Genomic DNA, 21,891 nt, shown 5'->3' with positions numbered 1-21,891 from the left:
AGTTGTAATTGATTTCCTTGTGGCATGATTTGCTGCGGGAGGGGCTCCTCTGCAATCCTTCCCCCTTCGGAAGCATTGCGGCCCTAGTGGGAGGGGCTGTAACTCTGACTCAGGAGCTGAGTGGAACCAACCCAAAGCCCCTGTCAGTAGGGAAGCAAGTGCCCATTCCCTCTCCCTCAGGTGTGCTCTGGTGGCTGGATTAGAGGTAAACAGCCCACAGGCCACCTACCTGCTTCACTGAACACCTGCAGTCTTTGTGACAGGACAACCTGTGTAAACCCTAAAATGGAGCCAGTGAGCCCGTGCCAAGCATTTGGCTGAGAATTAATCCTTTTCTCTTTCTCTTTCAGTGGTTGATATCACAGCAAGTATCCTTTTCCTGGTACCATTCCCTTTAAGAAATACTCCATTGAAATAAAAAGAATGTGTTACGAAGTTGCCCCTCTGGTATGATGCCCCCGGCGGGTTTAGGCCCTTCCCCGCTGACCACTTGGAGAATCCCTGCTCGGCTGTGGCTGCCCCTTCAGACCAGTGGCTCCCTTGGTGCCATGCTCCTGTTGGTGCTCTAGCAGCCAGCTCCACACCTGGCCAGCAGCAAACTCAGGGATTTCAGGGGAATATGTGAACTTGGGGTTTCAGAGCAGGTGGGATGCGCCTGAATGGCGAGCCTCTGCAGCGTGAGAACCCCCATGCTTTATTCCTTTTCAACTGACCTTTTTGTGGCATCTGTACTTCCTTAACCGGATGTCACTAGATCCCACAGTTTGAAGATGTTAAATTTGAAGCAGCCAGTCTTTTGTCTGAATTATACTGTCAAGAGGTAAGAACCCATGAAGGTTTCTGAGCACCAAGTCCCTGTCTTGCTAGTGAAGGCACGATGGTGAATGGGTGTTCTCAGGAGTGGGCTCCCTTCTGGCTTTTAACATTTCCTGCTACTTTCCTACCTCCCTCACCCTGGCATAGCGTGGTCATGGGTAGTCACCTTCTCAGAAGGGCCAGCAGAATCTTTTTCTAAGACTTTGCTGGAAAACAACCTTATTCCTAGGCGAAAGATTAGTTCCTGAACCAGTTCCTATATTAATAGTTTATCTTTGTCATCTGGTTCCTGATCTCAGGTGTGGCTGAAAATCACCCTTCCTCCCTTTGAGCAGCTGCGTGTGAGGTTCCCTGGGCAGCGGGAGTGTGTCCTTCACAACCCCGGCCCGTCTCTCGTTGCAGAATAAGAAAATGGCGCTTGTCATCCAATTCGACTGTTTAAGATTTTAAACTAACGCTCCTTTCAGAATGAGTTATTTTAAGAGCAATGTAAAAGCTTCCCAGCCAGTGAGTCCAATAAAATATCTTTTCTTCTCTGAATAGAAGTAAATCAGCAACCCACACATCCTTTGGTGAGCGTGAAGGAATGCAGCTTGCCTGCCGGCTTGTCTCCTTTCCTCCCCAAACCTGACTTTCCTTTCAGAATTCTGTCGATGCAGCAAAGCCACTGCTGCGGAAAGCAATCCAAATCTCACAGCAGACCCCATACTGGCACTGCCGCCTGCTCTTCCAGCTAGCAGTGAGTACTGTGGGCCTGGCCCAGATGCGAGGGTGGGGGGCCATGACCTTGGGGCACACCCTCCTGAGTACCCATAAAGGCAGACTCCAGGATACACAGGCCCTGCTGAGGCTGCTGCACCAAGTGGATAGAGACACAGGGATGGTTCTTTAGCCTGCTCGCAAGTCCCCTGCGGCCTCTGTCATCTACACTGTCCCTAGCTCGGCCTCGCACTCAGCATCAGGGTGATTGGTGGGAGTGCCTGTCTCCTGGGGAGCCGACTCGCGGTGTGTCATTGCATTCCCCTCCCTCCTGGTGCTCCCTTGAGCCTGTGTTCATTTAAATTTGGGAAGCATTTCTTGCCAGAAGCCCACTATGTTTTTTAAGAGCTGCACAGGGATTCCAAGGGGCTGCCTGTTGGGCACTGAATGCCTGAGTCAAGCCCTTGCGGGGCTGCTGGGGCGCAGCCTTACCTGGGCTCCACGTGGTCCCCCCACCCCAATCTCCCTTCAGTTCCCCTGATGGAGCTAGTGTCCTGGTCCCAGCGCTCTGAAATGCTCAGGTAGAGGGGGCTCTCTGGGTTGGGCCTTCATGGTGGTAGCGATTGGGCCTGAAGGCTCGGGGGGTGGATAGGCACCACCGTGAGGGGTACCTCTTCTGTCCTGGGTGCTGCCCACATCTCCCCCTCACTGCCGGCCTCCAGCTTCTCCTGTCCCTGACCCAGCCAGCCCTCTACACCACCTCTTGCCCACCCTCCCTGACAAAGTTACATCACCGGCCTGTGCATGCAGGGTGTGGGCCCTCAGCTGCAACCACTCCCTGCCCCCTGCAGGAGCCCCTCATCCCAGGAGGATGTGGCTCAGGGTCCCTAGTGGGAAGAGCTCACCCAGCCGGCACTTCCGCGCCCTTCCTCCTGGCTTGCTGCTGCTCCACACAGCACTGTCTCCTTAAATTCCTCCACGCGTGCTTTGTCCATTGGCAGATAGGAGTCGGGTCAGGCAGTGAGGCACACGCCTCAGGTCACAGAGTTGGAGAGTGCTGCGTGTACCTGGGAGCCCAGGCGTGAGCGAGGCCCCACTGGTGTCGCTTCCTCTCAGCCCGTTGAGACTTCTGGGTTTGAAACTCCCGCAGACATTTTCCCCTGAAGGAGTCCCTCCTTGTTGGGGGCCCGTCTGGCTTCCCCCAGTGACTGGCCTCTGAAGGCGACCTGCAAAGCACACAGACATGCTCGTGCAGCCCTGGGCGTCGTGCCTGTGAGTGTTAACTGCTGGCTCTGCGCACCATTAAGCTTAGAGGGTGTACACTGGGCAGAGCAGTTCTGTACCCAGAGCAGTTAACATTGATGACATGGTTTGGTTAATTTAGCTCACAACTGACACTGAGGCAATTTTGTTGATGGGTGAGGAGGTTCAGTTTCACTCACCAACAGAGCACTGAGGTCAGGTGCTGGGTACTGTAAAGCAAGAAGTTTGGAAGCGAGGTCATTGCTCTCCCTCCTTTTCAGCAACTGCACACACTTGAGAAGGACCTGGTGTCGGCCTGTGACCTGCTGGGCGTGGGAGCCGAGTACGCCCGGGTGGTGGGATCCGAGTACACACGGTAGGCACCCTCTTCCCACGCACTGTCTTACTTGGAAAGAGCTCAGCCCTCTTGATCCTGGACAACAAATAGAGTTGGCATTGCAGCATGAAATAGTGGTCACCGCACACCTAGTAAGAGAAGCACAAATTCAAGCAACACCAGCTTCCTTTTCCCCATGGATTCGGGAAGTTGGAGAGTTGCCTGTGAGGTTGAGGGGCAGGCGGCATTCTCAACACGATTGGCACCTGCAGGGTCTGGTATCTCCTGAAATAAAAAGTGTTCGTAGGATTCTCTGGGCTGATCACGTTTGTGGTGCGGATGCAAGGACGGTGCTTGCGGAAGGTGTGTGCGGCCTGCTCCCCACACCTGAGGCAACTCCAGTGTCGCTTACGGGTGCCAAGGAACTTTAAGTGCACGACAGCAGACAGAAGCAGGCATTTGTATAAAAGAAGGCACATAGGTTCATGCTATGCACAAAACTGCTTAGACCGTCTGTCGATTCATGCCCTGAGGTTGGGGGTCGGGTCAGAGGCCATGGGCGCCTCACTGTGCGCTCTCGGTGACAGCCTCTAGTCTGTCTTTTTCCTGTCAAAGAAAAGGCAACAGTGCTCTTATTCTGTTGTATGCGTTGGGGTTCTGGAAAGTTCTGTTTCACAGAGCTGAGCTTATCCCATGGAGTTGCTGGGGCAGAACGGTCCCCAACTCCATTCTCTGAGTTCTAGATTTACAAGTGCCCATGTGGGGCCACGCGGCTTTCCATGGGCTGTCCTCCCTCGGCCACCCTGCCCTGAGATGGCAGCTGTCCCATAATCTGGCCTCCCACTCCTTGTCCTTCCTGGCCCCCTCATGCTGCAGCCGTCACTGGGTCCATGGTGACACGTCTTGCAGGGCCCCGGCGTGGCCGCACACTGTGCAAGTTCACTCACGTGTGCCCCTAGGTGGGCTGCTGTGCCACCGCGGGCAGGTTCTCGGCCTGTGCGTCTCCTGGCCCAGACCCTCTAGCATCGATGTAGGGCCTCCAAGCAAGTGCTTCCTGGGTGACAACGTGGGGACCTGGATGTGAGGATCCAAACCTGAGGTTTCAGGGGTTGCATAGCGAGAACGTAACCCTAGTGTGTCCACACCATGAGGTCACAACGGGGAATGGTGTGGTGGCCGAGAGCACAAGCCTCTCGCAAGCTGTGTGACTGTGACCTCCCCACCTCAGTCTCCTCGTTCTCTAAAACGGGCAGAACGGTGCCCACTTGATGGGGTGTCGGCCGCTGCACACGGGCTCTGCCAAGGCTGGCAGGACAGAGACTGAGATGTTGAACAAACTGAACTGGGGTCTGTGGGCCCTGCATGACCACAGCTGTTTCTAGAGGCAGCGGCTGCCTCCCCTGCTTCCTCCCTCGTTGTTTTAGCCGTTTCCTAAACTTTTTAACATGCTCGTTGTATGACATTTGTCGGTGATGACAGCAGTGCCCATGCATTTAGAAAGTGCAGAAAGGTTTAAGGGAGACGATGGAAATCTGGCCTTGCTGCCTGTCGCAGGGGGTGCGGCTGGGGCTCTCCTAGATTTCACCCCCTACGTGCTCAGGAGACGCTGAGGGTGCTCAGCTAGCCACAGGTGAGGAAATGGAGGCACCGAGGGGCCACCGTGAGGTGCAGGTTTGGTTTCAGATTCCCAATCCTGCACACTTGCCCTCCCTCCCACCCTGTGCTGTCCACCAATGAAGAACCCTGACCTGTGTCAGCGAGGGTGAGATTCTGACAGACTTGCCATCGCAAACCCTGCCCCTCTATGCTTTCCGAGCATCCGTCTATGTCTTCTGGGCTTTTGAGCCACATGAGTGTCTAAATTAGGCCAAAAAAGTAAAGAAAGTCAGCTAGGACAAAGAACAGTTTCATAAATAAAACCAGCATCATTGGGGGCCACCGGGAGCTGCTGTCATCTGCTTAACCATTCCTCGAGGTGGCTTGTTAGGCCCCGTGAATGTTGAGGTGGCACAGTCATTCCAGGAGGCGCCTGGGCCTCACAGACTGACTCCCTCTCTCTCTTCCAGGGCGCTCTTCCTGCTCAGCAAAGGGATGGTAAGTTGAGGCTGAACAGGGCGGGGCTGGTGTGGCACCACTCACCGTGGTGCAGCCCTTTGGGCGCCCAGACCCTTAAGCACAGCAGGCAGCCACAAGAGCGAGGGCCCTGCGCCCTGCCTGGGTTCAGGGGTGGGACTCCGATTCGAGGCTGTGGGGCTTGTGCCGAGGAAGGAGCAGCCTGGACCCGAGTTCCAGCTTGGTTTTGCAGCCTGTCTGCATGTCCAGCAGTCCCCCGGTGGGTGGGTGGGCAGGTGGGCAGATGGTGGCCCTGTGCCCCGTGAGGGGACCCCAGCGCCTGCGCCTCTCCTTCCCCAGCTGCTGCTGATGGAGCGTAAGTTGCAGGAAGTTCACCCGCTGCTGACCCTCTGTGGACAGATTGTCGAGAACTGGCAGGGGAACCCCATCCAGAAGGAGTCTCTGCGCGTCTTCTTCCTGGTGCTCCAGGTGACTCACTACCTGGATGCCGGGCAGGTGTGTAGTGCCTCCCCCCGGGGGGCTCAGGCCGGGGCACCTGCTCTGTTGCAACATGCACCTCATTCAGGGTTTAGGTTCTCCGCATACCCTGTCATGCGCTGGCATGAGTGCTGTGACCCTGCAGGCAGAGGTCACTTCGAAGATGGTCTGCCCTCGTGGCGGGCTTAGTCATGGCCTCACGCATTCACCGGTGCGTGAGCGGTTGAAGGTCTGTAAGGGCAGCGTGGGGAATCCATGAGAATAAATGGTGAGGGTTCTGGCAAGCTGCCTGACGACAGAGCAGGTGTTCAAGCCAGAGTCTGTCCACCACTCCCAGCTGCTGAGAGCTTTGTGGGGTTTGAGTGGGGACTGACGGGCTCAGCTGTGTCTGAGACTCAAGTCCTTAATCCCCGTGTGGTTGAGGAGCGGCTGTACTGTCTATGGGCGAACGTCTCAGCCTTTGGGGGTGCAGCTCCCTCCACCTCATCCCACCCCGTCTCAGGGTCCCACCACAGGCTGCGCCTCTCATGTGCTAGGAGGCGGCAGTGGAGCCCCCGGCAGGCCTCTTTTTTGGGAAGGGGCAACCTCAGTTCACCCGCCATGCCCACCTTTGCCTGTTGGGCCACGGGCCATAGGAACACTGAGTAGATTCATGGGGTGCTAACTGCTGCAGAGATGTCCTGTGGGGCCTTGGGACAGGGCTTCCCAGTTCCCCAAGGCCAGTCTATGAGTCATGGTGCCTGCAGGACTCCTGGGTCCAGGATGCCACTTCCCATCCCCGAGGGTTACTGTTAGCTGCCCCAGCCCTGTGCTGCCCTCGTAGGGTCACTGCAGGACGGAAGAAACGTGGCTCATGCAGGGTCTTTGGCCAGGCCTCTTCCGGGCCTTGGTGTTGGGTCCAGCACTGGCAGTGGCTGAGCCTCAGGCCACAGGTGACCTGCTGAGAGCCTGCTGAGCCATCTGGAGGACGGCTTCCTGTAGGTGGTGGGCATGGCGGAAGCTCCCGGGAAGAAGGGGCTGGTGAGCTGGCACGTGGGAGTGAGCGCGTGCTCAGGTGTGCATTGTCGTCTGCGTGCTGCAGGTGAAGAGCGTGAAGCCATGCCTGAAACAGCTGCAGCAGTGTATCCAGACCATCTCCACGCTGCACGATGACGAGATCCTGCCCAGTAATCCTGCCGACCTCTTCCACTGGCTGCCCAAGGAGCACATGTGTGTGCTCGTCTACCTGGTGAGTCTGGGGCTGAGGCTGGGGCCCAAGCAGGCGAGGAGAGGGCCCCGGTGACCGCCACCATCTGGTCTTGTCGCCAGGTGACCGTGATGCACTCCATGCAGGCTGGCTACCTGGAGAAGGCCCAGAAGTACACAGACAAGGCCCTCATGCAGCTGGAGAAGCTCAAGAGTAAGTTGGGCTGGGTGGGTCACATGGCCACAGCGCCCCCCGATGGGCAGCCCGACTGCCCCCTCTGTGCTGGGCCTGAAGAACCCTGAAGGACTGCAGTGCCAAGTGGTCCCCATGAGTCCCTGCCCCGTGGGTCTTGTTACCCAGTTGGCACATAGGGGTGACCTAGGGTTGGGGCAGAGCAGGCCAGGACTGCGCTTGACCTTTGGTCCCTGGCCAGGGGCCTTGTGCCACCTCTGTCCTGTCTCCTCCACTGCACAAGATGGCTGTGACGGCAGGGTCCCATCGGGGCCTGCTGAGACAACAGTACTCAGCTGACACAGGTCGTGACTGCTATTATCAGTGTTGTCACGTGGATTGTGCTCAGGGTGAGGCTGGGGTGGAACTTGGTTCTTGCTGACTAACAGCATGTACCCAGGAGGTAGTGGGTTCTTCCTGGACGCTTGACTGATCCAGCCAGTGGGACCAGGGACCTTTGACAGGCAGGCAACCAGAGCCCTGGTTCAATGTCCCTGTCACCTGTTAACCTGCTCACCCACTCCTTATGCCCTCATCAATGCTGCTGGGGGAGCAGCCCTCGGCCAGAGAACCAGAGCCCTTAGGGATCGTAGTTCATTCCCTCCAGCCTAGTTGGGAAAGGGCTGTGCTGTCTGGTGCCAATGTGAGGACAGCTGCTTGGGGCAGCCAGGAACCGGGTTCCCTCACTGCTACCTGGTGCTGTTACACCATCTTACTTTTCCGGGCAACGTCAACATTTTTTGAACCCATCGCATCGAGAGTCTTCCTGAGCATGAGGCTGGATCGTGTGGGTGAGGGTGAGAAACAGGTCCCTCCGGGGAGGTCTTGTGCTTAGAACACTCTGGTCACCAGAACCTGCTGGGATCCCATCTTCCCACCTGGACAGGGAGATGAACCCCTCACTCAGGTGTGTAGTGGGCACAAGTCATGTGACAGGCTGGGTGCCGGGCTGGTGCCTGCCCAGCGGAGCAGGTCGGCTCAGACCCAGGAGTTGAGGGGTCGGCGTGGTGGTCGGCGCTGTCAGGTTCTCCAGCCGCAGCCGAGCGCTCACTGCCCTGTTGCCCCCAGTGCTCGACTGCAGCCCCATCCTGTCGTCCTTCCAAGTCATCCTGCTGGAGCACATCATCATGTGCAGGCTCGTCACAGGACACAAGGCCACTGCGCTGCAAGAGGTCAGGCCGCCGGGGCCACACGCGCGGGGTGGGCGGGTCTCAGGAGTCACCGTGTGCTTGTCAGGACGTCCTTCTGTGTCATTTCACTGTACCTTGGCTGTTTGGGACCCTGCATGGGCACAGTTGATCAAACAGTCCAACACAGACATCCGTGGGCCTTTTCCTAACCGTTCACATGCCCAAGGAATATGGGGTCTGGGGACTGGAGGCCCCCTGATGGCCATCTCCTCCCTGCCCCATGACACCCCTGCTGCCCACCTTCCTGAGAGGGCACAAGGTCTTGAGCAGGGCAAAGGTGCTGACGGCTGAGACACATTGGAAAGGGAGGAGAGGGCGGGTCATGGACAAGGGTCACTGTCCTCAAGGAGGTCCTGGCTGCCCTTTGCCCTCAGGACGGGCACGTCCGTGGAACTTGGTGCTGAGTTAGGGCAGGCGGGAGGTGGACACCAGGTCCTCAGTGACGCTGGGCATGCTCTTTTTCCGGCAGATCTCCCAGGTCTGCCAGCTATGCCAGCAGTCACCCCGGCTCTTCTCCAACCACGCGGCACAGCTGCACACGCTGCTGGTGAGTACACGGGCCTGCCCTCCCCAGCCCCATTCCAGGGAGCAGCCCTGTGGCTGTCACCTCAGGTAGAATCCAGAACCTTCCCAGTGGGCTTCACTCCAACAGGCACCTCGAGTCCAAGTTGACGGACGTCCCGGGAGGGGGAATAACTCAGCATGCCTCCTTTGTGCCTCCTCGCCAGGGCAAAGGCTCAGGGTAGCTGGCTCATAGAGTCACTGGGCAGGCTCCTCGGGTGCAGCTGTGCGGCTCAAGGCGAGCAGTGCGGCCTCCAGCCCTCAGCGCCTCCTTCTTCCAGGGCCTGTACTGTGTCTCCGTCAACTGCATGGACAACGCGGAAGCCCAGTTCACCACAGCCCTGCGGGTAAGGTGCCGGCCCGCACAGTGTGGGGCGGGCGGTGCTTCTCGGTGAGGAGGCAGGCGTGGGCTTTGATGAGGATGGCTGCCGCGCAAACCTGTGGTCGTCGGCTGACTCTGCAGCATTCAGCCTGATACTGACTGTGGCAGTGATGCACTGTTTGTCCAGGGCTTTCCACGGCAGGTCCCGTGCTGCTCAGACGGGGACAAGCACAGCCTGTCAAGGGATAGCTGTGGGCAGGGGCCCCCTGGTCCACCTGGGGTGGGGCTTCCCCCGCTAAACCGGAAGGCAGCTACCAGGAAGAGCCTGGCGCCTGCTGGTGCAACAGCCTGTTCTGCCGCTTTCACTCCTGATTCCCAGCCCTCCCAGTAGCCCACCAGGCTGCTGACGGCTTGTGTTATAGCTGAAGATGCAGTCCCTCGAGGGCTTTAGGAGCTCCCCAGAGCTGCCCCCTGGCAGAGCTGAGACAGGAAGCTGGGTATCCTGTAACCCAGCATCAGCTCTACGACCTGGGTGCGCTGGGGGCAGAGGACAGCGGGACTGCCAGGTGGGAAGGGAGCTCCAATAGGGAGTGTCCTAGCCTCAGATGGGGCCCCATCGGGCCCTGGGAGAAGGCCGGTGCCACGTCCTCCCAGAGTCTACAGACCTGGGCGTTCACAGCCCAGTGGCAGTTCTCAGCTCTGCCCACCTAGCATTAGGGCCAGACAAGCACATCCTCACCTGGGGCCCGTGTCCTCCCAGGAAAAGGAGGCTGGCGATAGCTTCCTTCCGGTAGTCCTGGGGAGGCCCCAGGCAGAGATGGGGTGTGGGGGCAGCCCTGGAACTCAGGCGAGGTCACTGGGCATATCCTGACTGTCATGACAGCAAGCTGCGCTCTGCTTCTCATGCCAGCCTCCAGACATCTTCACTCCCAGGGTCGGGCTCGGGCAGCATTTCTCCTCCTCCAAGGTGCTCCACGTGGCTATGGGTACAGGCAGCACACCAGAGTCTGAAGAGTAGACAGTGCCCACTCCCATGGCCTTCCAGGACCTTCCATTCATGCCTGCTGCTCTGGGCCCCAGTCGACTCAGGCTACCAGGAACCCCTACACCCACCCCGTGCTGCCTACAGTTATCACAGGCCCATGAAGGTCTCTTGGCCTCCCTCGTCTCCGTGGCAGCTACTGATTGTGTGTGCCCCGGGAGTCCCCCATCAGCCAGGACAGAGTGGCAGAGCAACAGGGCAGCCAGGAGAAGGACCCCACTCCTCTGGTCCCAAACACAGTTCTTCTGGGGTCCTACAGCAGACGAACCAGAGCGGCTCTGCTGCATCAGGGGTCCCCCTGGGCCTCGCCTGTGGGTGTGGTCTGCAATCCCCAGACACCCCAACCTCTTGCACATCTGTGCTCACTCAGCCCCGCTGGGAACCATGGTCTGCGTAATGCTTGGGCCACTCAGCTCAGTCTCTCTCGGCCATTCTCAGTCCCCAAGAAGAGCTGGGACAACAGTCCGTCCGCCACTGGCCATTGGCAGCGTCTCTTGCCTGTCTCCTGGCAGGGAACTCCCCAGGACTGGCACGTGCCGCTTCTGATCAGCGAGCACAGGCTCCCAGGGTCGCCAGCCGTGGTGTGGAGGGAGGGGTGCCCAGGTCTCAGTCCTGAGAAACAAGCAGAAAATAGACCAAAATGTAGTGTGTTCTGAGAGCAGAATCAGGGCGGCTGGTTTCCTTTTCTGTTTCCTAAGTTTCTCATAACGCAGATGACAGTTGTATAGCGAAAAGAACTAACAGCTCTACTGTTGTTGGGTTTAGGAGGAGGCGGGGGTGTGTGTGTCTGAGATGAAGAGAAGAGGAGGTTCCACAGTAGCCACCAGGGAGCTTTTGGGTGGCTCCGATGCTGTAAGCAGCCCCTAACGCCCTGTGTCCCTGTTCCAGCTCACCAACCACCAGGAGCTGTGGGCCTTCATCGTGACCAACCTGGCGAGTGTGTATATACGGGAAGGAAATAGACACCAAGAGGTAGTAGGTGACATGCTTCATGTTTGGTATCCTTTCTTTCGACTCTTATTCAGGGGCTGGGGTGGGAAGTGTCCTGGGCACCAGCCATCTCAGCAGCACCAGCGTATCTGTGCTTAGAGTGTGGCGTTGCTGGGGGAGGCCACATCTGGAACAGAAATGTTCCCTGGCCATGTCCCACTTGTCCCTATTGAAAACGAGCCAAGCTTTGTTGAATCTCCCAAGCACATCCAGTTTCTTCTACCCTAAGCTATCTGTTGTAGAACAACAGTGAGGCCTCGTGGTTCCTTTCGGGAGAGCAGCAACTTGGGCAGTCGTCCGCACTGGGCCCCAGCTTGTCCTGAGGCCACAGACTCAGGGTCACGGGGTGTGGGGAGAGGGGGCCCAGGGCCTGACTTCCCTGGACAAGTGCGCTCACACCAGGTTTCCCTGCAACCCCACCTCAGCCCTGGGATTCCCCTGCTCAGCCCTGAGATTCTGCTTCCAGAGTCTGTCAGATTCAGCCACTTCTCTCCACCCCAGGGCCTTCATTTTAGTTCAGGCTACCATCATCTCTTGTCTACAGAAAGCTTCGCTGACCTCCCAGCTTCTGGGTTGGTTTGGATGTTTTGCGCTACAGGGAGCAGAAAGCCCAGCCTAGGCTGCTTGGCAGCCAGGAAGCAGTGGCAGTCATCTGAGGGCCAGGCATGGGCCCTGTGGGTCACGCTTGGTGCGTCAGGAGGGAACTCAGCTCCCCTGTGTCTTTGCCCCCCTGCCCCCACCCCCGGTCTATCTCCTGGAGGGGCTGTGGAGGCACCGGAAGCCACCTGAGCACCAGTGCAGTCTCCACAGAGCAGCCAGAGGGGACCTAGAACGTCAGTCACAGCACTCCCTGTCAGCCTCCCAGGTCCCTGCACCTCTGGATAAACCCCACCCCCATCCCACCAGGCCCATGTGGGCTCATCTTACTGCCTTGCCAGTCCAGGCCAGGCCCCTCTGACCATAGAAAATCTGGGACTGGACAGTTCCCATGTGACCCGACCCCTTCACCTGGCACAGGGCAGGGTAGACTGGGTACGAGGCCCCTGCCCCAGAGCCTTCACACTAGAGGCATGATTCCCATGAGGGTATAAGAAAGTGAGCAGCCTGTGCAGTGTCCTGTAGTTCCCTCACCTGTCCTCGTGGGTCCTGCCCTCAGCAGGACGCTGAGGCGTGGGATTTGGGGTGAGGACATGACGCTGTCAGCTTGGATCAGAGAATTGCAGGCAGCCCTAGTCAATTAGGTCGCCTATTTGGAGCCGAACTCTCTCACGTTTAGAAATGCAGAGTGATCCCAACTGACATTTCTTCCGCAGCTGTACAGCTTATTGGAGAGGATCAACCCCGACCACAGCTTCCCTGTCAGGTAGGTGGCCCCGCGTGGAGGTCCCACATTCCCAGCTGCCTTACGCTTTTTCTGCTCTCCAGGGTGACGCCAGTGCCCATGTGGGGCCCCTGGCTGCCCTGTTACTCCTGCACCTCACACCCACCCCCCCACCCACCCCCATCCACTCCCTTTTTGTAAGCCTGCATTCCCAAGAACCCCACTAAGGTGTGATGCTCCCCTTCCCCCCAGCTCACACTGCCTCCGAGCGGCGGCTTTCTATGTGCGTGGGCTCTTCTCCTTCTTCCAGGGACGCTACAACGAGGCCAAGTGAGTGTGGGAGAGGGCGGGTGGCCGGGGCTGGCCCTCTGGGTGGCTTTCTCCCCCTGTGTGCCCAGACCTTCTGTCCCCAAACCAGGTGGCCTCTGCCCAGGGCCATGAGGCCGTGGCTGCCTCTTCCTCTCCCAAAGGCGTTCTGATGGAGCCGCAGTCTTTTCCTCACGCAGGAGGTTTCTGCGAGAAACTCTGAAGATGTCCAATGCAGAGGACCTGAACCGGCTCACGGCCTGCTCCCTGGTGCTCCTGGGCCACATTTTCTACGTGTTGGGCAACCACAGGGTGAGTGCCCGGGGCTGGGCCGAGAGGCAGAGGGCCATCGTGGTGCTGAGGGGGTGGGGGGCACCACCAGTTAGTGATTTGCTTCCTTTGCCCCTCCCTCAATGATCCTGTTTCAGTAACCCCCCCAGTCCCTACTGTTCCATGAGGCTAGGGGGTGCCCTGGCTCACACAGCCTGGGGGGCAGGACCAGGGAGCTTTGGGTCCTTAGGGCTTCCTGGAGCTGGCAGGGCTGAGGCAGGGTCCCCTTCCTGTTAACACCTGGGACAGAGAGCTGTCCTCTCGGTCAGAAGCCCGTCGGTTCTGTCACTGCCCACCACACACAGTATCATCAGGTCATCCTCGTTTCCACCTTTACCCAGAGTGCCCGGGGGCTGGTCCTGGTGGATGAGCCAACCCCGAATCTCCCCATCGGGTGTACACCGATGCCTGCTCTCACCCACTGACCTCACAAGGCCTTTCATTTTTTTAAAGAAAAAATTTGTCCACGTTATAAAATACGACATGTTTGTCGTAGAAATTCTGAATAGCAAAGTTGAAAATCAATGCATGTCCTCTGTCTTCCAGGTCTTTTCACCACCCACCTCTGCCCACACATAGATGTTATTTGTTAGGCTGTTTTATAATTTTACATCTTGTCTTTCTCTGCATCACTGTATCAGAGCTTTTTTTAATGGCAGTGAGAATTTTGAAGCAGCATCTGCTCTATAGTTTAGCCAACCTGACTTGAGCTGTTTTCATTGGTCAGATGGCACTGGTCAGATATCTTGGCCTGTAAAGTTTCATCTGCTCAGACTCCCTAAGAATAAGCATTTTTAATGAGCCTGTCAGGTTCCCCTCCCCACAACCGTGTAACAAGCATTTGCCAAGGCCAACGGGCTCTGCCACTCAAGTCCTGGTGACTAGGGCCTGAACGCTGGGCATGTCACTACCCCCAAAGGATGAAGCTGAGCTCTGGGAGCTCTTTTCTGAGTGTAGCTCTGCTCCTTCTAGAACATTCTGTCACCCTGCCCTTCAGCCTCTGAGCATAGTGGGAATAGTGGCCACAGTGTGTGTGTCAGGGCTGCACGAGGTCCCACTGAGTACGGGCTGCATGCCTGTGTCTCAGTGAGGTGGCTGTGATTATTCCATTTCCAGATGGGGAGATTAAGGGCACACAGGGCCAAACTACAGACCCAGGCTGAGAACCAGACCTCCCTGTCTTCAGAAGCCACCTTGGATGGGGCAGGGTGACCAAAGCAGCTCTTTAGCTACAGTTCTGGTTCATGTTTGGGGTGATCCCGGGGCATCTTATAGAGCTTATTTGGGTCCTTGCACTGCTCCCTGTTTGCTTAGGCCCATATGGGGTGACATGGGCCCCCAAGAGCCACCAGACCCAGGACTTGCCTCAAGCAACTCTAGGTCTGAGGGAGACACTGTGAGACACAGCCAACCCCGCTCTGGGCCTGCCAGGCTAGTGTCCATGGGCATTGCAATTTGTGGGCGGCCTCACTCAGGACACCTCAGGATCACACATCTTCAAAACCAGATTCTGTGTGGCAACCCCACGCTGGCATAGGGGAGCCTGCCTGGGAGAGCCGAGGGGTACACTCCCTCAGGTGGCTTCCAGACAGGCCCAGCCCCAGGCCTGGCAGAGGAGGGTGGTTTTTCCTGTTGTGCTGTGCATTCAGAGGTCTTGGCAGGTCTCGGTTCAGTCTTGAAACACTTTGAGATCCACCTGGAACTCATCTTCAAGGTGCCAGTCAGGACAGTGTGAAGTCACTGGGCTTCTGTGTGCCTAAGAAGTAGTGCCCGCAGACCCGTGGCTGTGTGGAAGCCGGGCCCAGGAGTTGGCTTTGAGGATTTGTAAGTCTCTCAGCTATGTGCCACGTGTTCCCTGGGCTGCGGTGTTGGGAGTTCTCCGAGTGTCACCCTGAACCCAACATTTCAGCCCGAGGAGAGGGGATGGAGCAGTGTTGCTGGTCACCGTGGAGTTCAGAATGGGTGTTCATGGCCCCCAATGCCTCTCCCTCAGCTCATCCTGGGAATCGGGGGTGGCATCACTGTGCAGCCAGGGTTAGGGGGTTCACAGTGTCCCTGTGTCTGAGGTGGCCTCCCATGGCAGCGGCCTTCTCCCTCCTTTGTCCATTCTGCTGCCTCCTCCCAGGCCCTGGGACTCTGGAATCTGCCTTTGTCATCGGCTCCTGATCTGGGTCCAGAGCTGACCGCCATCAGTGCCGTCTTCTCTGCTGAGAAAGACAAAGGCAGAGGCACTTGGACTTGCCCTGACAGCCGTGCCCACACACAGAGCCATGGAGCGACGGCAGTTCATTTTTCCCCAGGGTAGTTGAGGAGTACTTCATAGGGTCCATGTGAGATGGACTGCGAAGTAGGAGTAGGAGTTTGCCAGGCAGCAGGAGGAGGGCGCAGCCTGGGCTAGGTATGGCAGGTGGGGCCCGGGCTGTCCCTGGCCTGTCCCTTCCGCCCCATTCCCTGCTGCTCTTGGTTGACAGGAGAGTAACAACATGGTCGTGCCTGCCATGCAGCTGGCCAGCAAGATCCCGGACATGTCGGTGCAGCTGTGGTCGTCGGCCCTGCTGAGAGGTGAGTGTGGCCGCCGGCCCTTCTCAGAGAGCAGAGCTGCTGAGTAAGCTCTGTGCAGTCTCTGCTCACATGGTCTCCGCAGGCCACAGTCCCATTTCTGGGACATTCTTGGGTTCTTGGGAGGCCATTTGAGGGCAGTGGGCACTGGGCTCGTTCGTGGGGTCAGCTCAACACAGGGTCTGGTGCGGCCTTTCCAGAACCCATAGGGCTGGTTCTTGGCATCTGGGTGAACACCTGGCTGTGAGCCCTGGCGCTCAGCCTCATCCCGTCAGGCAGGCCAGGCCAGGATGCTGTGGGTGCAGGGCAGGCACTCAGTGGGCCGCCGTGCTGTTCCCGCTGCTGCCCCACTCACAGAGCCTCACCCGGAGCCTGGGGAGGAGGCAGGAGGCAGGACGCAGGCTGCGCCTGTCCGCCGCGCGCTTTGTGGGCCCGTTCAGCCCTGCCTCACACGGATATGGGGTGCCCTACTCTGGCAAGCTCCCGTATGCGACCAGCCTTTGTGTGTGCCCGTGTGTCCCACTGCTCACCCACATCCAAGGACACGTGACTTGGGACCTCAGGAGGGCACCTGTGAGGGCTGCTGGCAGGTGGGCTTGGCTGACCCCGAGACAGGGCTCAGGGCAGGTGACGTGTCCGGTGCACAGGAACCCCCTGGCGGAGCTTGGGTGTGAACTTAGGGCACCCCTTACCCCCGAGGGGAGGGCATGGGAGCAGTGGCAGGGCAAGGTGGACTCACCCTGTGTGCACCCCCGTCAGACCTGAACAAGGCCTGCGGGAACGCAATGGACGCCCACGAAGCTGCCCAGATGCACCAGAACTTCTCGCAGCAGCTGCTCCAGGACCACATCGAAGCCTGCAGCCTCCCCGAACACAACCTCATCACGGTACGGGCTCGGGGACGGGGAGGGTGGAGGCAGAATGGGGGTGCTGTTGGCTCCTCGGGGCCGGCTCACCTGGGCTGGAGCCCCCAGGGAGTGGGGCAGACTCCCTGCGGAGGAAGTACACACTTGGCTACCATCTCCCTGCCTCCATCAATCCCTAACGTGGCCTGGCTTTGGGAGCCCCATGGATATGGGAGGTGGCGCCAGTCACCCAAGAGGGTGATACAGGGTGCTTCCCAGGGCCCAGCTGACTGGTGTGGAGCACAGAGGGCCCTGGCTGGCTGAGCAGCCCGGGGGGGGGGGGGGGGGGGCAGCGCTCCAGCTGCAGACACGCAGCCCAGCACACGCTGCTCCTCTCCAGGAGGGACTTCACCTGTGTGTCCTCTCCTTCTGCAGTGGACAGACGGCCCGCCTCCCGTGCAGTTCCAAGCTCAGAATGGACCCAACACCAGCCTGGCCAGCCTCTTGTGAGGCCCCCTGGAGGGGGCTGCCCAGCTTCTCGGGGCCTCCGTGGGGCCTGGTGTGTCCCTGACTTCCACCCAGATGGCACTTGAGCGTCCCTTGGAGGCATGCTGTCACGGCATTCCCAGGCTTCTTTCCCAGCTGTCTCCAGAGCTTCCAACTCCCTGGGGCTGTGCAGGGCTGACTCCTACCCTCCCAGGATGGGCCGGCCCGCCTTCCTGTTGCGCACAGGACCCCAGTGCTGAGGTTCACAGGGGGGAGATGGGAGCCATCCTTTAAAGTGGACGTGAACTGCCAGTCCTGCTCCATGTCTGAATTACCCCTTCTGTGGGGAGCCTGTCTACGCAGGGAGTGCCAGGGTGGGCAGCCCCCCGGGGCATCGCCACGTGACTTCCATCACTGGGCTTCTGTGCCAGGCTGGAGTGTTTCCTCTGCTCTCATGGCAGCTTCCAGAGGCCAGAGGCAAGACTCTGGTTTCTGGCCAAAAATTGGAAGGAGGAAGTGATGGCACATGTCAGGGACAAAAGTGCACGTCCTGCTACCATGCTTTTCCCAGCTTGCTTTTCTCTCCAGCGTCCTTCCTTCTGACAGCTGGGGCCTCTAGCCAGGGGCCCTGGGGACCCAGGAACTCACCTTCCAAACTTCTGCACCTTGACTGGATCACTGACTGGCTCTAGGGGCCTGTGCTGTAGCCACGGGTGTGCATGTGTGTGTGTGCGTGTGTGTTGATTCTCAGAGCTGGAGCCAGAGCTGAGATTCCCGTTTGCACCAGCTGCCTTTCCCTGTCAGCATCTGTATTGCGGAGTAGGAAGCATGGGAGAGAAGAGAGGACCCTTCTCAGCCCAACTCAGGGTGCCGAACAAAGGGGCTGGGGCAACTCTGCGGCCTCCTAGGCAGAGGACGTTCGCAGATGCCTGGAGCTCAGTGGACCCTGCCCTCAGGAAGGAGGAAGAGGAGGAGACCTGCCTGCCTGGGGTCTCAGGAGAGCATTGAAACCTCTTCCCGAGCTGGACTCCAGGAGGTTCTGCCTGGACCAGACAGCGTGCTCGGTTCTGTGCACCTCTTGGATAGTCTGGGAGGTGCCCCAGTGGTGATGGTAGAATTGGGGGCAATCGAGGCAGCCACCTCCTCCAGCTTCCGGTGTCTGGGAGCAGCTCCCTGCCAAGGGGTGGTGAGTGTTCTCGCTGGTCAGGGTGTCTTGTTGGTTTGAATCTCGTTACCCTTGCACTGTGAAGGCTGCTTCTGGAAACCTCAGTATCTGACAGAAGGAACGTTGGGATCTGGCATTGCTCAGGTAGCTACTAGGGCCCTGAGCTTGGGTGTGCCTTAGCCACAAGCAGGGCTCTCAGCAAATCACCCTGCGTTGGGCCTCTGCCCTTACCAGGCTGGTGGCAGCGCCCTGCTCCCCATTTGGGGGCCAGTGACAGGCAAGCAAGTGAGCCGCCATTCAGAGGGAGGGGCTGACCGGGGCTTGTCCTAAGAGGACCCACCATTTCTGCGTCACCCAAAAACACCTGGCCCTGTCTCATGCTGCCCAGGGCTGCCCCCTTGGCTGACACCCCTAGACTGTAAGCCCAGCCACAAGCTGTCCTGTTCGTCTTCCTCCCCCCTCAAGGCTGTCCCCCAGACCTCCACCCGAGGGATGGAGACCCTGTCTCGCCACAAGTTGCACCTGCCGGCCTGGTTCCCACGCTGTCCAGCCTCTCCAGACCCACGTTCATTCGGTCACGCTGCGTATCCTGTTCATCTGCGTATTTATTTGAGCCTTTCTTTGCTTCTAGGGCATTTTGTATGTAGAGCAGTTGAAATAAGAACCTCAAAACTTAACATCTGTTCCGATGTTAAAGTGCTTTTAGTGACCACTCTGTTATCTACGTATGTGTAAAGTTAAGGATAAGTTCTTAAGTTTACAGTTACAAATTCAGTACTCGATATTTAATATTCCACTGTAGCTTTATGGGAACCAAACCACGTGCGTGGTTTTGAACCTCCCCTTCACTGCGGCATCTTTTGATGACATCAACCTGCCATACATACCTTTCTGTGAGTCCACATTCAGTGCTTCACAGTTTCTCAATCATAAGAGTTTAAGACAAGCAAGGAAGCCACCAGGGAGACATTGCACAAGTGTCATAGAGCTAAGTGTGTAGAAAAAGCAGATTAAAAACTCTCAGCTTCAGCTCACAGGGTGTGCAGTTGTAGCAGGACCCCTTGCAGGTCCGTTGCTGAAAGCTGGTTAGACCCTCGTGTGCTCGCTCCACCCACCTCCTGTCAGTGGTGGCCCTGGGCCTGCGGGTCTGGGGTGCTGCGCCGCCTCCCTCTGCCAGGTCCCAGGAGGCACCCACGGGCTGGGTGAGAGTCACCTCCCTGGGGTCGGCACTCCCCTTCCCACTTCCTGGGAGCACAGGCAAGGAACTGGGATAAGGGCTGCCTGGCAGGGTGGGCAAGTGTGTGGTCGCATTGTCTCTTGTTAAAGGGTTTTTAATAAGTATGTTTGGCGTAACGTCTTTTAACAGGTTTGTAATATGGTTTTAGCAGCCTGTAACTTCAGCTGGTGCTTTTAATCAGGAAAACAAAAAATTATAAATGCAAAATATTGTTTAAAAGACATAACCATAGAACTTAGCTTCTTGTTTGTGGATTTCTTTTCCTTTGTATTCAAAGTAAAATCACTTGCAGGAGCCAACACTCACTGTGTCCTGCCTTCTGCCCCTCTCCTGCGCCACCCCAGATGGGCTCTTGCCTTCTCGCCCCCCCGCCGCCGCCCCCCTCCCCCCGCCTGCCAACGGGGCTGCAGGGACTTCTGCTAACTGACCAGGCATGAGGACGCAGAGTCCATACCTGGACTGGAGGACCTGATGGAAACCTGAGTCTTCCCCTCTGTTGATGATATTCCTTTGGTCCAGCCCTGCCTGGAGAAGAGGGAACCCCAGAGACATTGCATGAGAGGTCCTAAAGCACTACCTGTTTCTCCCTGGCCCTTGCCACAGATAGACCCTCACACACGTGGTGTCCTATTCCCTGTGTGGGGTTTTATTCACGGTGTTTTTTTTATTTTTTTTTGAGGTGGAAGTCACATAAAATTAACCATTCAATATGTACAATTCAGTGGTATTAAATACTTCACGATGTATTTAAGTCCCAGCTGGGCCAATGTACAACCAGCACCTCTACCTCGTTCCAGAATATTTCCTCAAAAGGAACCCCGCCCACCCAATTAGCAGTCACTCCCCATTTCCCCTCCCCCAACCCTGGCAACCACTAATCTGCTTTCTGTCCCTATGGATTTGCCTGTTCCAGACATTTCATATAGATGGAGTCATATAATACATGGCCTTTTGTGTCTGGCTTCTCTCACTCAGTATGTTTTCCAGGTTGATCCACGTTGCAGTGTGTGTCAGTGCTTCACTCCTTTTTGTGACTGAGTAATATCACACGGTGTGGATGGACCACATTTGTTCATCCTCCACCTGGCAATGGGCATTGGGGCTGCTTCCCCCTTGTGGTGAGTGGGAGCCGCGCTGCCCCACACATTTTTGTTTGAACATGTGTATTCAGGTCTCTTGGGCTGTGCTGTGGTCATAACATGCAAGAATGGTTCTGGGCTGCCACCCGTGCTGCATTAAAGCCCTTGAATCACTCTTGTCCCTGCATCCCAAGATGACACCCAGATGGCCTTCATGGCTCTCTCCCGGGAGCACATCTGAGGACTCCTTTGGGCCACTGGATATGTGGGGGATTCAGCCCCCAGCACAGGGACCCTGCCACCCCCAACCATCTGTCTGGCTCCATCTGCCCCAACCTCACCAACCTGGGCTCAGGCAGCTTTCTCACTTGGGTGGACTCTGCTGCTTTGTCATTGGCTTGGATGTCATTTCCTCCCACGTGAGCCTCAGAGCCCTTGTGCAAGAAGTGAGTCCTGAGCTCGGCCACAAGCCCACCGTGGAACCAGTAGGCTGTCCTAAGATGGCCTCTGTTTCACTGGAAGTGGCCTTCGACATAAGTCACCTCGGCCCTGGCCACCTGCAGCTGGGCTCCTGGCAGCCTCCCGGGGACCTAGGACCTCATCGTAACATGGAAGTGAGCGACTTTCCCCACAGAGAACCTGCACAGCCATCTTGCCCCTGTTGTCCATGCACTTCCCGCACCCAGCACCTGAAGGGATGTTCGGTAGAAACCTGGCAGCCACCTCACATCCCCAGGCAGGTCTTGCAGACAACATTACAGAGCCTGTTGCTACCCAGGTCTGCTGACAGGAGTGTGACCAAGAGTCGGGGCCCCCGTTGCTTGTAATGTGGAAGAGATGCACAAGAGGGGTTGTGTGTGAGGGACACAGGCAGGAGCCACCAGGCTGACATTCAGGGAAGGTCCTGAGTAGGAGATGAAAGAGGACGGTGAGAAAGAACCAGACAGGAGTGGCCCACATGCCAAGAGACCGACCTGTGTGGGGTGGCCATGGCAGGCAGAACAAGCCCAAGTGGGTGCCGCAGGGCAGTGCCCTGGCTGAGGAAGTGGGACCTCTGCCAATTAACCAGCAGTTGTCAGAGAAGTCCACAAAATGCATGATACTGGTGAACAAGGATGGTTGCCATAGTCACAGAGTTTTGGGAACCTCTCTGGTGATGCCAAACAGCTTCCTTCTGGCAGGACTGGTCAGCACAAAGGGACACTGTGAGGAGAAGCCCTTGGGGTCTGCAGGACACACTTGGGAAGTGGACAACAGAGGCAGCCACAATGCTGGGGGGAAGTCAGGAGTGGGCCTCATCAGCCAGCGGCTGGCCGGGACAGCTGGTCCAAGCATGACATGGCTGGGACAGGTCATTAGCTGTCTTTGACACACATACCCCAATCCTCAGAAATCTA

At 57.6% G+C, this 21,891-nt stretch overlaps 1 protein-coding gene across 4 annotated transcripts in view; it reads left to right on the top strand.

Moving 5' to 3' along the window:
- MAU2 (MAU2 sister chromatid cohesion factor) overlaps positions 1–19,716 on the top strand; it is a 28,665-nt gene extending 8,949 nt beyond the window's left edge. The window contains exons 2-19 of one of the 4 annotated variants that reach the window (XR_012498048.2): positions 351–368; positions 755–820; positions 1,460–1,555; positions 3,039–3,133; positions 5,161–5,188; positions 5,507–5,662; positions 6,726–6,872; positions 6,953–7,043; positions 8,130–8,233; positions 8,721–8,798; positions 9,094–9,159; positions 11,065–11,155; positions 12,480–12,529; positions 12,740–12,817; positions 12,994–13,105; positions 15,595–15,685; positions 16,442–16,569; positions 16,963–19,716. Coding sequence is in view for 3 of the 4 variants with exons in the window: in XM_019736812.3 (XP_019592371.1) it covers positions 351–368; positions 755–820; positions 1,460–1,555; positions 3,039–3,133; positions 5,161–5,188; positions 5,507–5,662; positions 6,726–6,872; positions 6,953–7,043; positions 8,130–8,233; positions 8,721–8,798; positions 9,094–9,159; positions 11,065–11,151; positions 12,480–12,529; positions 12,740–12,817; positions 12,994–13,105; positions 15,595–15,685; positions 16,442–16,569; positions 16,963–17,037 (1,566 nt within the window). In the remaining variant the exon portion in view is untranslated. The remainder of the gene's footprint in view (positions 1–350; positions 369–754; positions 821–1,459; positions 1,556–3,038; positions 3,134–5,160; positions 5,189–5,506; positions 5,663–6,725; positions 6,873–6,952; positions 7,044–8,129; positions 8,234–8,720; positions 8,799–9,093; positions 9,160–11,064; positions 11,156–12,479; positions 12,530–12,739; positions 12,818–12,993; positions 13,106–15,594; positions 15,686–16,441; positions 16,570–16,962) is intronic. The other 3 variants (XM_019736814.3, XM_019736813.3, XM_019736812.3) reach the window with 3 other exon arrangements.
- The last annotated feature ends 2,175 nt before the right edge of the window (positions 19,717–21,891 follow it).

This window comes from Rhinolophus sinicus, chromosome 15 (assembly GCF_057876585.1).
Source record: "Rhinolophus sinicus isolate RSI-liver-muscle chromosome 15, RSI-T2T, whole genome shotgun sequence".
NCBI lineage: Eukaryota > Metazoa > Chordata > Mammalia > Chiroptera > Rhinolophidae > Rhinolophus > Rhinolophus sinicus.
The sequence above is the reverse complement of the archived record's forward strand: the minus strand, read 5'-3'. Positions and strand labels throughout refer to the sequence as shown.